The sequence below is a fragment of the Aotus nancymaae genome, unplaced genomic scaffold, assembly GCF_030222135.1.
Source record: "Aotus nancymaae isolate 86718 unplaced genomic scaffold, 86718_ANA_hifiasm-v0.15.2.pri h1tg000003l, whole genome shotgun sequence".
Lineage (NCBI taxonomy): Eukaryota > Metazoa > Chordata > Mammalia > Primates > Aotidae > Aotus > Aotus nancymaae.
This window is the reverse complement of record NW_026988414.1, coordinates 33,096,803-33,109,688: the sequence shown is the minus strand read 5'-3', so window position 1 is coordinate 33,109,688 and position 12,886 is coordinate 33,096,803. Positions and strand designations below refer to the sequence as shown.

Below are 12,886 nucleotides of genomic sequence, written 5' to 3'. Positions count from 1 at the left end.
TTACTGGAGGCAAATACAGTCCAAAACACATCAGGGCTACAGCACAGATTGGGGTCAAGTCAAGAAGCTCTGTAGCCATTAGGAGTCACGGTGATGGACTCATGGAGAACATTTGCTGGCCTGGGAAAACACTCCCCCTGCATTGCTAAGAAGCCATTTCGATAGCAAGAGCATGTATTTATTTATACATGTTCATTTATGTGCACTGAAAACAATGGTAAAGACATCAGCCTAGATGTTAATTGTGATCTTTCAGTGGGTAGGTTATGGCCAATTTTAAATTTTCCTTTGTGCTCTTTTGTGTTTTCCAAGTTTTCTGCATTGAGTACATGTCCATATTACAGTTAGAAAACAATAATTAGTACTTTAAAATAAAAATAACCACAAAAAGAACTTGACATTTTTTATAGTAAGAAAGTAACTGCAATCTTATTATTTTTTCTTTGAATTACCGCAGTAACTTCATGGATGCTTTCACAGCGTCTGGTCTGCTCGTCCCAATCAGCCCTCAGGACTGCTACTATCTCACTCCTCATTTTAAAACTATCCATGGCTCCCTACTGCTGACTGGTAAAGTCCCAACTTAGAGGCACGCAGGGGTCTTCGCCATCCTTCTGCCTCCAAGCTCATCCTTCCACTTCTCGTTCTGTTCATGGAGTTATCGAGCCCCAACAGGATCTTTGCTGTTTCCTGAAGGTTCCACACACCTTCCCAACTCCACTCCTTTGCTCATGCGGCTCTGGCACTACCCAAGCCTGGCAGATGGGCCTTGGGGGAGAAACCACAGCCAGAATGTACCAGAATAGCTCTAGGGAACCTACACACTACAAGATGCGCTGCCCTGTCAGCCAAGAGGACCAACTGAAACAATGTGTCCCGGGAAGTGTGGCAGGAGCAGCCATGAAGGGATGGTACTCTGCTCCGAGATTCTGGACTTGGGAAAATAATAAAAATGTAATGCAGAATCCCACGGCAAAAATTCCAAAGAACTGTAAAGAGGTCCCCTAGATTCATAGTTGATTGGCCTATATATTCACCTTCATGCTTCTTTGGTAGGTGGGGTACAGGGATTTGGGGGGATATTGGCTCCAGACCCCTGGCTTCCTCTTCTTCACAAGGGCAGGCACAAACCGAGGTTCATGTCTATACCTGCTACCTTGTGGCTGTGAGACCTGACAGTTATCCTCCCTGAGTGAGTCCGTTCTATAAAAGGGAGACAGAGCCGGGTGCTGTGGCTCACGCCTATAATCCCAGCATTTTGGGAGGCCCACGTGGGAGGATCGCTTGAGCCCAGAAGTTCGAGACCAGCCTGGGTAAAAAAATGAGACTCTGTCTCAACAAAAAATAAAATAATAAAATAAAATAAAATAAAAATAGCCAGGTGCGGTGGCATGTGCCTGTAGTTCCAGCTATTTGGGAATCTGAGGCAGGAAGACTGCTGGAGCCCAGGAGTTTGAGGCTGCAGTGAGCTATGACTGCACCACTGTACTCCAATCTGTCTCAATAAATAAATAAATAAATAAATAAATAAATAAATAAATAAAATAAGGGAGACCACACTATATTGGATAATTGAACCTAACTACCTGGCACACAGCAGGTTCTCAATAACCAGCAGATGACATTTACATTTTCCTACTCCTAAGGTCTGATGTGGGGGTTGCTTCACAGGGCTTGAGTCCTGCCCTGGGACCCTGGCCCAGGGCTGAGCAGGAGGCACCAGGTGTCCTTGGTGAGGGTGCTAAGGTCACTGTGGATGGTCCTTTTCCCCCAGAGACCTGAAGGACCTCCTGTGGGCTGTTTCAAAGAAGACACACTCACTCAGTCAACGCCGTGTTCCAGGATCCTCACAGCTTGGATGGAAGATATATTTATCTAATATTACATACCCTCTTGAGCAGAGAGTGCAACATTCACCCAGCCCTTCAGTAACCTGGCACTGGCACCACAGACCCATGGCCAGTCACCCTAGCCTCTCTGAGCAGGGTCCTTGTGGCAAGGGGAGAAGGACTCCACTCTGAGGACCTGGTGTAGAGTGTTAGGGGTGATTATTCACCAGGTCCCAAGGTCTTCCTTTTGAACCACAAATGGGACAGCCCTCTTCTCTCTGCTCTGGAGTAGAGGGAAGAGGAGCCTAGTGGGCCATCTGTCCCGAGGGCAGGAGCTCTGAGTCAGATGAAGGCATCCAGCTTGGAGGTCTGTCTTCTCTTCAGCAGGCTTTGCCACAGCAGCCACCCTGGAGCAAAGCATCCTGGAAATTCTCCAGGTGTGCACACACTGTCCCAAGACGGCAGAAGTACTAGAAACTGGAGCCCCTGACAGGCGGGGGCTCTCATCCAGGTGGAGTCTTCCTGCTCTGCAGGGGTGGGTAGGACAGAGCACCTGCTAGTGGGCTGCACTTCCCACAGGGGACATTCACATGAAAGAACAACTGTTGCTTGAACCCCAGGATCTGTCCCTGTGGAGCCTAGCAGAAGACTGAAGGCCTGTGGGGCCGATTCTTGACCTTGATCAAATGCCTTTCCCATTGAATATCTGCTTTAGAAAGAGCTTTAAGGAGAAGCCTATTGCCAGTCCCACTCCCCACCCCTCACCCACCTACCCTCATGAGTTGAATAAACAGGCAGGTAGGTGGTTCTTATTCATCCCAGTGGTCCCCAAACTTCAGTCACTCCTGCACCTCTGAGAGGCCATTTCATCGTGTCTGTGCACTACTTATGTAAGCATTCATTAGTATTATCATTTAAACGGTCTCACTTTTCAAATAGGGATTCCATCCTAAGCAATAACATCCATGAAGTACAGTTTTGATGTGCTAGTCATCATTTTACTTTTTCCTAGTGTACAAGAACACAAATACAGAGCGATTAAAATTGTACAAAAATCATATCACATATTTAAACCACATTCTGGGAAATAATGGATCTACCCAACCCCTTCAAAATGCCAAAGAGGCTGCCACAAACAGCCACCGAAGTCTGGACAGGACAGATAAGAAGCTGTTCCTGCTGGCTGACCCACAGGCCTGGGCTCTTGCAGAGCTTGAGGGAAGAGCACAGAGGAGAGGATGCTTGCTTGGGCATGCAGCCAAGTTGCCTAAAAGCATTAGCAAGTTCTTCAGATAAAAGTTGGGGCCAGAGATGGGGCACTAGTACCATTAGGATTAGAATCTGATCCGTCGGGAGTCCCCTTCTGTCTCCTCATGATAAAACATCTGCAGATACACTGGCAGCCCAGGTGATCCTGCAGCCAGGAGGGATGCCAAGGGCAGAGCTCAGAGGTGGCTCAGCCCTCCAAGTGTGCTTGGCCTTGTTCTTAGCTAAAGTGAGCCTGGTAGCACAGTGGTCCCACCTGAAGTGGTTCTTAAACTCTAGCTGCATCAAAATCATAAAGCTGAGCCCATCCCACAGTGTCTGATTCACCGGGTTGAGTCGGAGCCCAGGTGGTCCTGCTGATGATGCTGGTCCAGGGACCACAGTTTGAGAACCACTAGTATAGAAGCCAGTATTGCCCGATCCTGAAGAGAGAGGATTCTGAAGCATTAGCAACTCAGGAAAAAAATCTCCCAGGATGACAAAGTCAGAAAAATTACCTTAGACACAAACTATCATGTGTCATCCCCAATGCCCAATACCTACATCACCTGCAAGCAACCACGTGGCAGGTTCCTGGGGACTGTTGATGCCAGTGGCTAGTCCAGAACTTTCCAATAAGATCTCTAGAAGAATTTCCACCAACAAACAATGTCACATCAAAAAAAGACTTCAAATTAAGAAATGACAGCATGACCTGCATGGAGTTCTGCAGGAGTTAGACTTGTTGACTCCACCGGAACTGCCTGGCTCTTTGCAACCTTCCCACCTTGCCAAGTTGCCCTCTGTCCCACCAAAGGGGCCTCAGGTAAACTCCTTTTAAGTTACTCCTTACTCTTCTGGAGCAGTAGCCCAGGAGGCACTCCTGCAGGGGAGAACAGGGAGACCCCGGGCTTGCATCTAATCTAGGCTCCACTCTTGTTAGAATCATCCATCATTCCCTGCTGCTCTTCCCGATGGTCCCAGTGACTCAGATAGGAGGCAGTCAGGAGAGGGAATGGCATTATTACAAGCCCGGATGTTGGGGCTGGGGTTTCTCTGCACCCCTTACACCTTCATCTCACCATCCCAGGAACAGGTAGACTCAGGGACAACAGGAGGGAAACAACTGCATTTGTCCCTAAGAATCTCACCTAATGGATAAAGAATGCTGTGCTGAAATCCTCACTGAACACACCTGCACCAGGGAGCATGCAGGGTGAGGGGACACAGGGATCTGCTGTGGCTCTCATCCCGTAAGTACTCTCCAGTCCAGAGACAGTGAGTGAGAGATGAGGAAGCAAATGGGGTCTTGTGCTGCACCATTCAAAGAACTGGTAGGGGGAGAAAAACGAGGAGCAAGAGCACAGAGGCGACACACCTGAGCCAGCTGGAGAGGCAAGCTGAGTCAGATGGAGGGCAGGATATTCCTGCCAAGAGAGAAGCCAGCATGAAGGTGTGGCTGGACCAAAGGGGCAAAGGAAGAAGTGACTGCAGGTGACAGAGAAGGCAGCCTCAGGGAGACTGTGAAGGGCCTCTTCAGCCATGCTAAGGAGCTTCTTCCTGCTAAGAGCAGCAGGAGAGGATGATGATTCTAACAAGGGTGACTCCTAGGTTAGATGCAAGGCCAGGGTCTCCTTGGCCTCCCCTGCAGGAGTGCCTCCCGGGCAACTGCTCCAGCAGAGAAAGAGTAACTTTAGAGGAGTTGACCCAAGACTCCTTTAGTGGGGCAGATGGCAACTTAGCAAGAGGAGTAGGTTTCAAAGGGCCAGGCAGGACCCTGGAGGGCCTGAAAGGGCAGGTGCTTTGAAGAGGAAGCTCTGCAGATGGTGACTTTCTGTCTTGGGTAGATTAAGGGTCTCGGTGGGGCCCGCCACTTGAGAGAGGTCACCAGTATGGAAAGGTCAGCCTCAGAAGCCTCGAGATCACTGAGGACCAGTGGCTAGGTGGGGAGTCTTGGAGTTTGGAGGGAGAAAAGGGAAAGGTAGCCATGCTCAAGATAGGCACAGAAACTCTGCCATGCAGTGGGGCTCCTGAATGGGGGCCAGCCACCAGCTAAGGAACTAGATTCTGGATGATAATAAAAATAACATCTGCCCCTTGCATGGCACTGAGGATGAGCCAGGTACTTTTCTTAATACTTTAAGTATCCTAACATATTGAATCCTCTCAACAATCCTAATAGGTAGGTGCTATTATTATCCCCATGCTCAAGATGAAAAAAACAAGGCAAATAAGGCTGTGAAAAGATGCTCTACATCATATGATATCAGGGTAATGCAAATTAAAACAACAAGATACCACTGCACATCTATTAGAATGGCCAAACTCCAAAACACTGTCAATACCAAATACTGGAGTGGATGGGGAGTGACAGAAACTCTCAGTCGTTGCTGGTGGGAATGCAAAATGGTACAGCCACTTTGGAAGATAGTTTGGCGTTTTTTTGCAACATGAAACATACCCTTATCATATGATCCAGTAATGGAGTGCCTTGGTATTCACCCAAAGGAGCTGAAATCTGATGTCCACACAAAATCCTGCACATGGATGTTTAGAGCAGCTTTACATATAACTGCAAAAACTTAGAAGCCACCAAGATGTCTTTCAGTAGGTGAACGGATGAACTGTGGTATATCCTGACAATAGATACAGTCGACTCTCGGTAACCACAGGTCCCTTATCCATGGATTCAACCAACTATGGATCAAGAATTTTTTTGTCGGGGGACAGAGAGAATCTCACTCTATTGCGCAGGCTGGAGGACAGTGGTGCCATCTCAGCTCACTGCAACCTCTGCTTCTCAGGTTCAAGTGATTCTCCTGCCTCAGCCTCCCAAGTGGCTGGCATTATAGGCACCTGCCACCATGCCCCACTAACTTTTTTGTATTTTTAGTAGAGACAGGGTTTCACCATGTTGGCCAGGCTGGTCTTGAACTCCTGACCTCAGGTGATCTGCCCACCTTGGCCTCCCAGAGTTCTGGGATTACAGGCATGAGCCACCACACTCAGCCCAAATGATGGATTTTTTTAAAAAAGTTAAAAAATAACACAACAAAAAATAACACAAATAAAAAACCAATGCGGCATAACAACTATTTACACATCATTTACATTGTATTAGGTATTATAGGTAATCTGGAGATAATTTAAAGAATGTGGGAGGATGTGCACAGGCTATATGTAAATACTACACCATTTTATATCAGGGACTTGAGCATCCTCGGATTTAGGTATCCACGGGGTCCTGGAACCAATCCCCCGTGATGGCTGTGTTATTCAGCACAAAAAAATAATCTATCAAACAATGAAAAGACATGAAGAAAAGTTAAATGCATATTAAAGAAGGGAAAGAAGCCAATCTGAAAAGGCTACATTCTGTATGAGTCCATCATTATGGGATCAGTAAAAAGACAGAGAACTTCTAGGGCCATGAAAATACTCTAATGATACTATAATGATGAATATATGTCATTATGCATTTGTCCAAAACCATTCAATGTACCCCACCTAGAGTGAACCCTAATGTAAACTCTGGAGTCTGGGTGATGATGACATTTCAATGTAGATTCATCAGTTGTAACAAATGGGCCACTCTGACAGGGATGGTGACAATAGGAAGCTGGGCTTGTGTGGGGGCAGGGAGTGTATGGGAAATCTCCATACCTTCCTCTCAATTTTGCTATGAATCTAAAATTAGTCTTTTAAATAAACAAAACAGATACAAAGAGGCTAAGGAATTCTCATAGCCATGTCCCTGGGAGTGGCAGGATCGGGGCCAAAGGCCAGGTTTCCATATGCTCACATCCTAGAATTCAAAATTCTTTGAACTAGGAGGGATCTTAGCAGTCAATTGGCCCAATCCTCTTAGCTTACAGAAGGGGAAACTGAGACCCACAGACAGCAAGTGATTGGCTTACGGGCACCTAAGCATTTAGTTAGTTAGCTGCATCATAGAATTGAAAGCCCAAAGAATAATTGGTGAGGATGGCTGGGTAGATCATAACATTTGAAAAGTGGGAGAGGCCCAAATGCCCCTGCCTTCCTCTGCTGTCCTCCAAGGCATCCCCTGCCCACTGCCTTAATTTCCACCCCAAGCACTATCTCCCTCCTGGGCCTGCAGTGCCCATGTGATGTCACTCAGCACTCTGGCCTCTCAGCTCCTTGCCCTGAATTCCAGCGACCTGCACCTCCATGCCACAATGGGTCCTCACACTTCACCAGGGCCTGGCCTCTCAGTCCTTATGCCCCTCTTCTGGCTCTGTCCACAGCCTCCCAACCCTCCAGCCTCTTGCCGAAGGCCCTCAATGTGCACACGGATGACCTGCTTGCCTTTCCCTCTCCATCCCAGACTTCATGGACCACCCCAACTCTTCACACCCTCACTGTTGTCTTCCATCTGGTGGGGCCCCAGTGGTAGACCAAGGCCTCCTTCCACCATCTCCATCCTGCTCCTAAATCCCCAGGCCTGCTGAGTGACACCAAGTAGATGGAAGCCAGCAGACAAAATGGGGCTACTCTGAGCTCAAGGGCTCTCACCGCAAGAGAGCGTCACTTCCACCCTGAGCTCCTGACTCCCAGCCAATTATGCAGGACAGGAGTTCTCAATGCTGGCAGCACACTGAAGCCACCTGGAGATCTTGCACAGGCCCCAACGCCAGGATCATCCAGTATGATTGCTCTGGGGATGGCCTGGGCATCAGGATTTTCAAAGCTCCCCAAGGGCTCTATCTGTACAGGGGATTACCACTCAGCAGTAGAAAGAAACAAACCACTGACACATGCCACAGCATGATGGGCCTCTAACACTGCGCTAGGTTAAAGAAGCCAGATGCAAAAGACTGCATGTTCTTTCATTCCATTTATAAGAAATTTCCAGAAAAGGTAAAACTATTCCTGGGGCTAGGGGGTGGAGCTGACTACAAAATGGGCACATGGAGTTTTTAAAGTGATGAAGAGTGTTCTAAAACTGGATTGTGGCAATGGTTGCACAAACAAACATATATATTTTTTTTGAGACAGGGTCTCACTGTCTCCCTAGCTAGAGTATGCAGTAGTGCAATCATAGCTCACTGCAGCCTCGAACTCCTGGGCTCAAGCCTCCCAAGTAGCTGGAACTATAGATGTATACCACCATGCCCAGCTAATTTTTGTATATATGTGCTTTTTTTTGTAGAGACAGGGTTTTGTCATGTTTTCCAGGCTGGTCTCAAACTCCTAAGCTCAAGCAATCTTCCCACTTTGGCTTCCCAAAGTGATGGAATTACAGGTGTGAGCCACCACACCTGACCAACATAAAAATTTATAAAAAATAATTGAACTGTACATTAACAGTGGCTGAACCATGTGGTATGTAAATTATATCTCAATAAGGCTATGAAAAGTGAAGAAAAGGAAAAGGAAGAAAATCCAAAAATTTAGATTTTATTTTGTATTAAAAACAAAATTTCCCTGGTGATTCTAATGAGCAGCCAGAGTTGAGAACTCAATGCAGGAAGCGTCACCACTCACCCCCAGGCTGTGTCACTGATCTCTGGTCCTCCACAGCACAGGGCCCATCACAGACCACAGCACATAGGAGGCCACATTATGATTTTTTGAGTGAACAGACATGCATTCCCAGTTTGCCCTATGAGTCACTGGAGAAGCAAATGGCCATTTAATAAGCACCTACTATGCAGAGATCTTTCATTTCTGTTTTCTTAGCTAACCATCTCATCTTTCAGTACCTGCGAGGTAGAATAAACTGTCTCATTTTACACAAGGGAAAACTGGATCTCTATGAGGCCTAGGATCTCACAGCCATCACTTAGCAAGGCTGGGCTCAGAGATCAGTCCATCTGGTACCAACTCCTTCCTTCTTTCATCTCATTTACATCTTTCATGCAGAGAGGGCATGGCAGAGCAAGCTGAAACTTTCCAGCCATCAATTCTCTCCATGGAACCCTGGTCCCAGCAGCAGCTCTAGATCTGACACATCCTAGGGTCAGCATGGGAAAGAGAATTACCTGGGATCCCACAGCCATGCTTGGTAAAAGTGGGCCTAAAGATCAGTACCTTGGACCGAAGTCCTGAGCACCCTCTGGGTTACCATATGCTGACCTTGAATCTCAGGGGTTGGGGGTGCTCACAGGAGCAGCTGGTCCCTAGGTGGGATGGCCTCAGCCCTCTACCCCTTCCACAGTTCCAAACATAGTAATAAGCTCCATGGGAGTAAAGCCCCTCCACCACCCTCTCTGACTTCAGGATTGCTTTCACTTGACATTCCTTCCAGTGCACCAGTCCGGAACAGAAGTGCTTGACGCTGCTGATCGACCAGTTTCATAAAAGGAATCCAGTTTCCTTTGCACTCATGAAAAGCTGTTAGCCCCTGGCGAGTTTCCAAGGCCTGCACTCCAGCGATGCAGCCCAGACATCGAGAGAGGGATGCCAAAGCCCTTGGGCACAGAGAGGAGTCAGCTGGGCTGAGAGATTTAAATAAAGAGGGGTCCTTGCCAGCAATACCAGCAAGCAGCATCCTGTCCTCGGGAAAAGAGGTTTCCCACTGAGATGCCCTGAAACCCTGGCTGAGGGCCCCAACATGGCTATGCAAGGGGAAAGGTGTGCTACCTAACAGTCAAGACCTGAGATTACCCACTGAGGAAGTGTAGCGGGGACACAGAGCAACAGCCTGAGGGTCCGGCCTCTAGCCCGGGCTAGGCTCTTTACCAGCATGTGCCCTGGGGCAAGAGGCCTCCCAACCTCTGCAAACCTCAGTTTCCCCATCTGTAAAATAGGAACCATCACCCCTCCTTCCAGGGTAGCTGGCTGTGAGAATGGGAATCTGTAAGGCACTCAACCAATGTCAGGGCTCATAATTTACCCTCTTTAGACCCAGTCCGGTGATAATTTCAAACCTCTGAGGCTACATGCCGGTAGTTCCCAGGTGATTCCAGGAAGTTAGAGAAGAAAAGAAGGAGCAATGGGAAGTCTAAACTGAGGGGTTCAGGACCCCAAAATTCAGTCCTGACTTTTCTGTGAATAATCTTTCATGACTTCAGAGATGCCATGAAACCTTGAACTTTATCCCCTTCCCTCTCTGGGCCTTAGTTTCCCCTTCTACAAAATTAGGAGGGGAGGAGCTATGCCTCTAAGGGTCCTTCAGGCTCTGACAGCCAAAGATGCTGTTAGAAAAAAGAAAGTCTCTCCAAATCCTGGCAGAGTCCAGTGTTAATGGGGCCATGGGGATGGGTCCTTCCTATTCTCCACTATCCACCTGTTCCACTCTCATTTTAGAACATTTCTCACTTCTCTATAAAGGCTGCCTTCCAGCAACTGCCACTTCAGCGTTTGGCAATGAGTCACCCCCACTGGAGGTCAAGTTCCCTTTGTGTTTGCCTCCTAGGGGCTGAGAAACAGAGAGGTGGGAAGATGAGGAGCAGACTTGCCTGGGAAAAGCTTGCCTTGTTCGGATACCCACAGACCGTGGGGCCAAACACTTCCACTTTTCAAGCACCTCCAAAACCAACCCTCTCTGTGTATGAACTTTACAGTTTACAAAGCTCTTTCAAATCCATTACTCATCAGATTTTGGCAGAAGCCCTGAAGGGAGGCATTGTCCCCATTTTACAGGGCAAGAATCAAAGCTCAGAGAAGCAAGGTAACTTCTCCAAGGTCACACAGCCAATGTATGAAGTGGTTTCTCCCTCCCATGGAAGAGACAGAGGGCAAGAACCTCAGAAGGTAAGTGCAGAGCTGGAGTGGAAACCAGGTCTGCTGATTACCAGCCCTGCTCTGCTCCCAACTTTCTCACCACCCTGCCCGGCCTTTCCCCCTTCCCAGGCTGGCAGGAGGCTGTGTGTCTGCCCCGACTGCTCCTGCTAAGGTCTGCCTAGACCCCCGACTCATGCATGGAAATCCTCCACATGGCCAAAGTGTGTTTCTCCTGGGCTACTAAGAACACGTGGTTTGTCTTGTCTTTTTGGAGGCTCCAGGTATCAAAAGCACACACAGGAACAGAAAGGAAAGTAGGAGGCGCAAAGCAAATGGGAAAAAAGACAGGAAGCCATTTTGTACTCCTCTGAGTGCGGCTAACTTTTAAAGTATTTGCTAATATCCACTGTTAGTAAGGATGTGTAAAAATGGGAATTTTCAAATGCTGTTGGTGGGACTAGGAATTAGAATTGCCTTTTTGGAGGTCAGTTCCTCTCAAAATTTTAAATGGCCCAGCAATTCCACTTCTAGAAGTCTACTGCCAGGATGCACACTGAGGCATGAGAGTATGGTTGTTCCACTGGAAAGTGGTCACATTCACAGGGGCTGGCTCAGTAAGTTACGACATTCCCATTTGACAGAACATCAGTTCCCTTTAAACCAGGAGGTTAATCGAGGCCTCTAAGATCTGTTGTAAAGTGAAAAAAGAAATATACACAGTATGAAGTCATTTGGCTTTAAAACAAACACACTGAAAAATTTCTAGGTAGATGAACACCAAAGTGAAAGCAGGAGTTAGCTTGCAGAGAGAAAGCATGATTTAGTTGGCTTGGGACAAAGCAACACTTTGACTCTTTTACTACCGATATTCTGGCTTTTTTCCACAAGACACATATACACAACAACAACAACAAAATCGCCTACCATGTATTAAGTTGTGTTTGTAAGTCATTTAGAACAAACAAAACAACAAAACTCTACGCCATCCAAGGTGACATTGGCAACTTCAGTCCAAGCCAGCCCTTCCCCCAAACTCTCCTCACAGGTGAACACCCCCGGTGGCACTCTGTGATTTTAGATGATCACAGGACAGCATCAGTAACAAAGACAACAAGCCCATAGGGGCACTGAGGGAGTAAGTCACACGATGTAGCCAATAAAAAGAATGAAAGGGAAGGTTCACGCCTGATGATGGTTTCCGCCAGTCCCATGCACAGTGATATTCCTCAGCTACCAGCTCTATTTTGTCAACGGTGAAACAGTTTTGATCGCACTAACCAACACATGCTTAAAAGCCCTGTGACAGTACCCATCCCTGACTAAGCCACATCGCCTCTTGCTAGAGGACAGCAGTAAGGGAGGCCGTGTCCACACGAGCCGAGCGTACCTCAGAGAACCTCTGAACGTCTTGCGTCAGCGTGCCCACGCGCTTCCACTGGTAGTGCTTGAGCAACTTCAGAATGGCTGGATTCACCGCATTGTCTGATGGGACAGTCCGAAAGAAATAAGGGTATTTTTTCTTATCAGCTAGAACAGGCGTGGTTGCAGCAAAGGAAAGCTGGAAAACACAAAAGAGACAACACTTTTTACCGGTGAGCCTCGCAGCTGTGGCCCCGCATCTTTCCTACTGGAATAGAGACTGTTAGTTTCAACTTGGAGCATAAACACACGAGGGCAGATATTTTTAAAAATTTTTTATTGTAAGAGGAACACATCATAATGGAAGGGAAGGTTTAAAAATGCAAAATAAGGAGAAAAAAGGAAAAAATAGCCAATCATCTACCCCTTCCTAAAGAACCATCATTCATGTTATTGTCTGTTCCTTTCCAGTCCTTTTTCTATGCACAGTGATTGGATTTATTTTTTAAAAGATCCTGAAATCATTCCACATGCATAATTGAACTATTTTTCCCCATTTAACAGTATCCTTAAAAACTCTTTGTCGACATTAGAATAGCTGCACAATATTCCAGCATATGAATATACCATAATTTACTGAATCGTTTCTAATTTGGGGTCATTTTGATTATTTCTAATTTGTCATTATCATCATATTATTCTACAGGCATCTTTGTACATAGCACTCTTGGTTCTATATTTTGGGATATTTCCATAAGACAGAG

General features: G+C 47.0%; 1 protein-coding gene across 1 annotated transcript in view; it reads right to left on the bottom strand.

Moving 5' to 3' along the window:
- GABBR2 (gamma-aminobutyric acid type B receptor subunit 2) overlaps positions 1-12,886 on the bottom strand; it is a 425,235-nt gene that overhangs the window by 246,659 nt on the left and 165,690 nt on the right. The window contains exon 3 of the mRNA XM_012475766.3: positions 12,151-12,321. Within this exon, the coding sequence (XP_012331189.2) occupies positions 12,151-12,321 (171 nt within the window). The remainder of the gene's footprint in view (positions 1-12,150; positions 12,322-12,886) is intronic.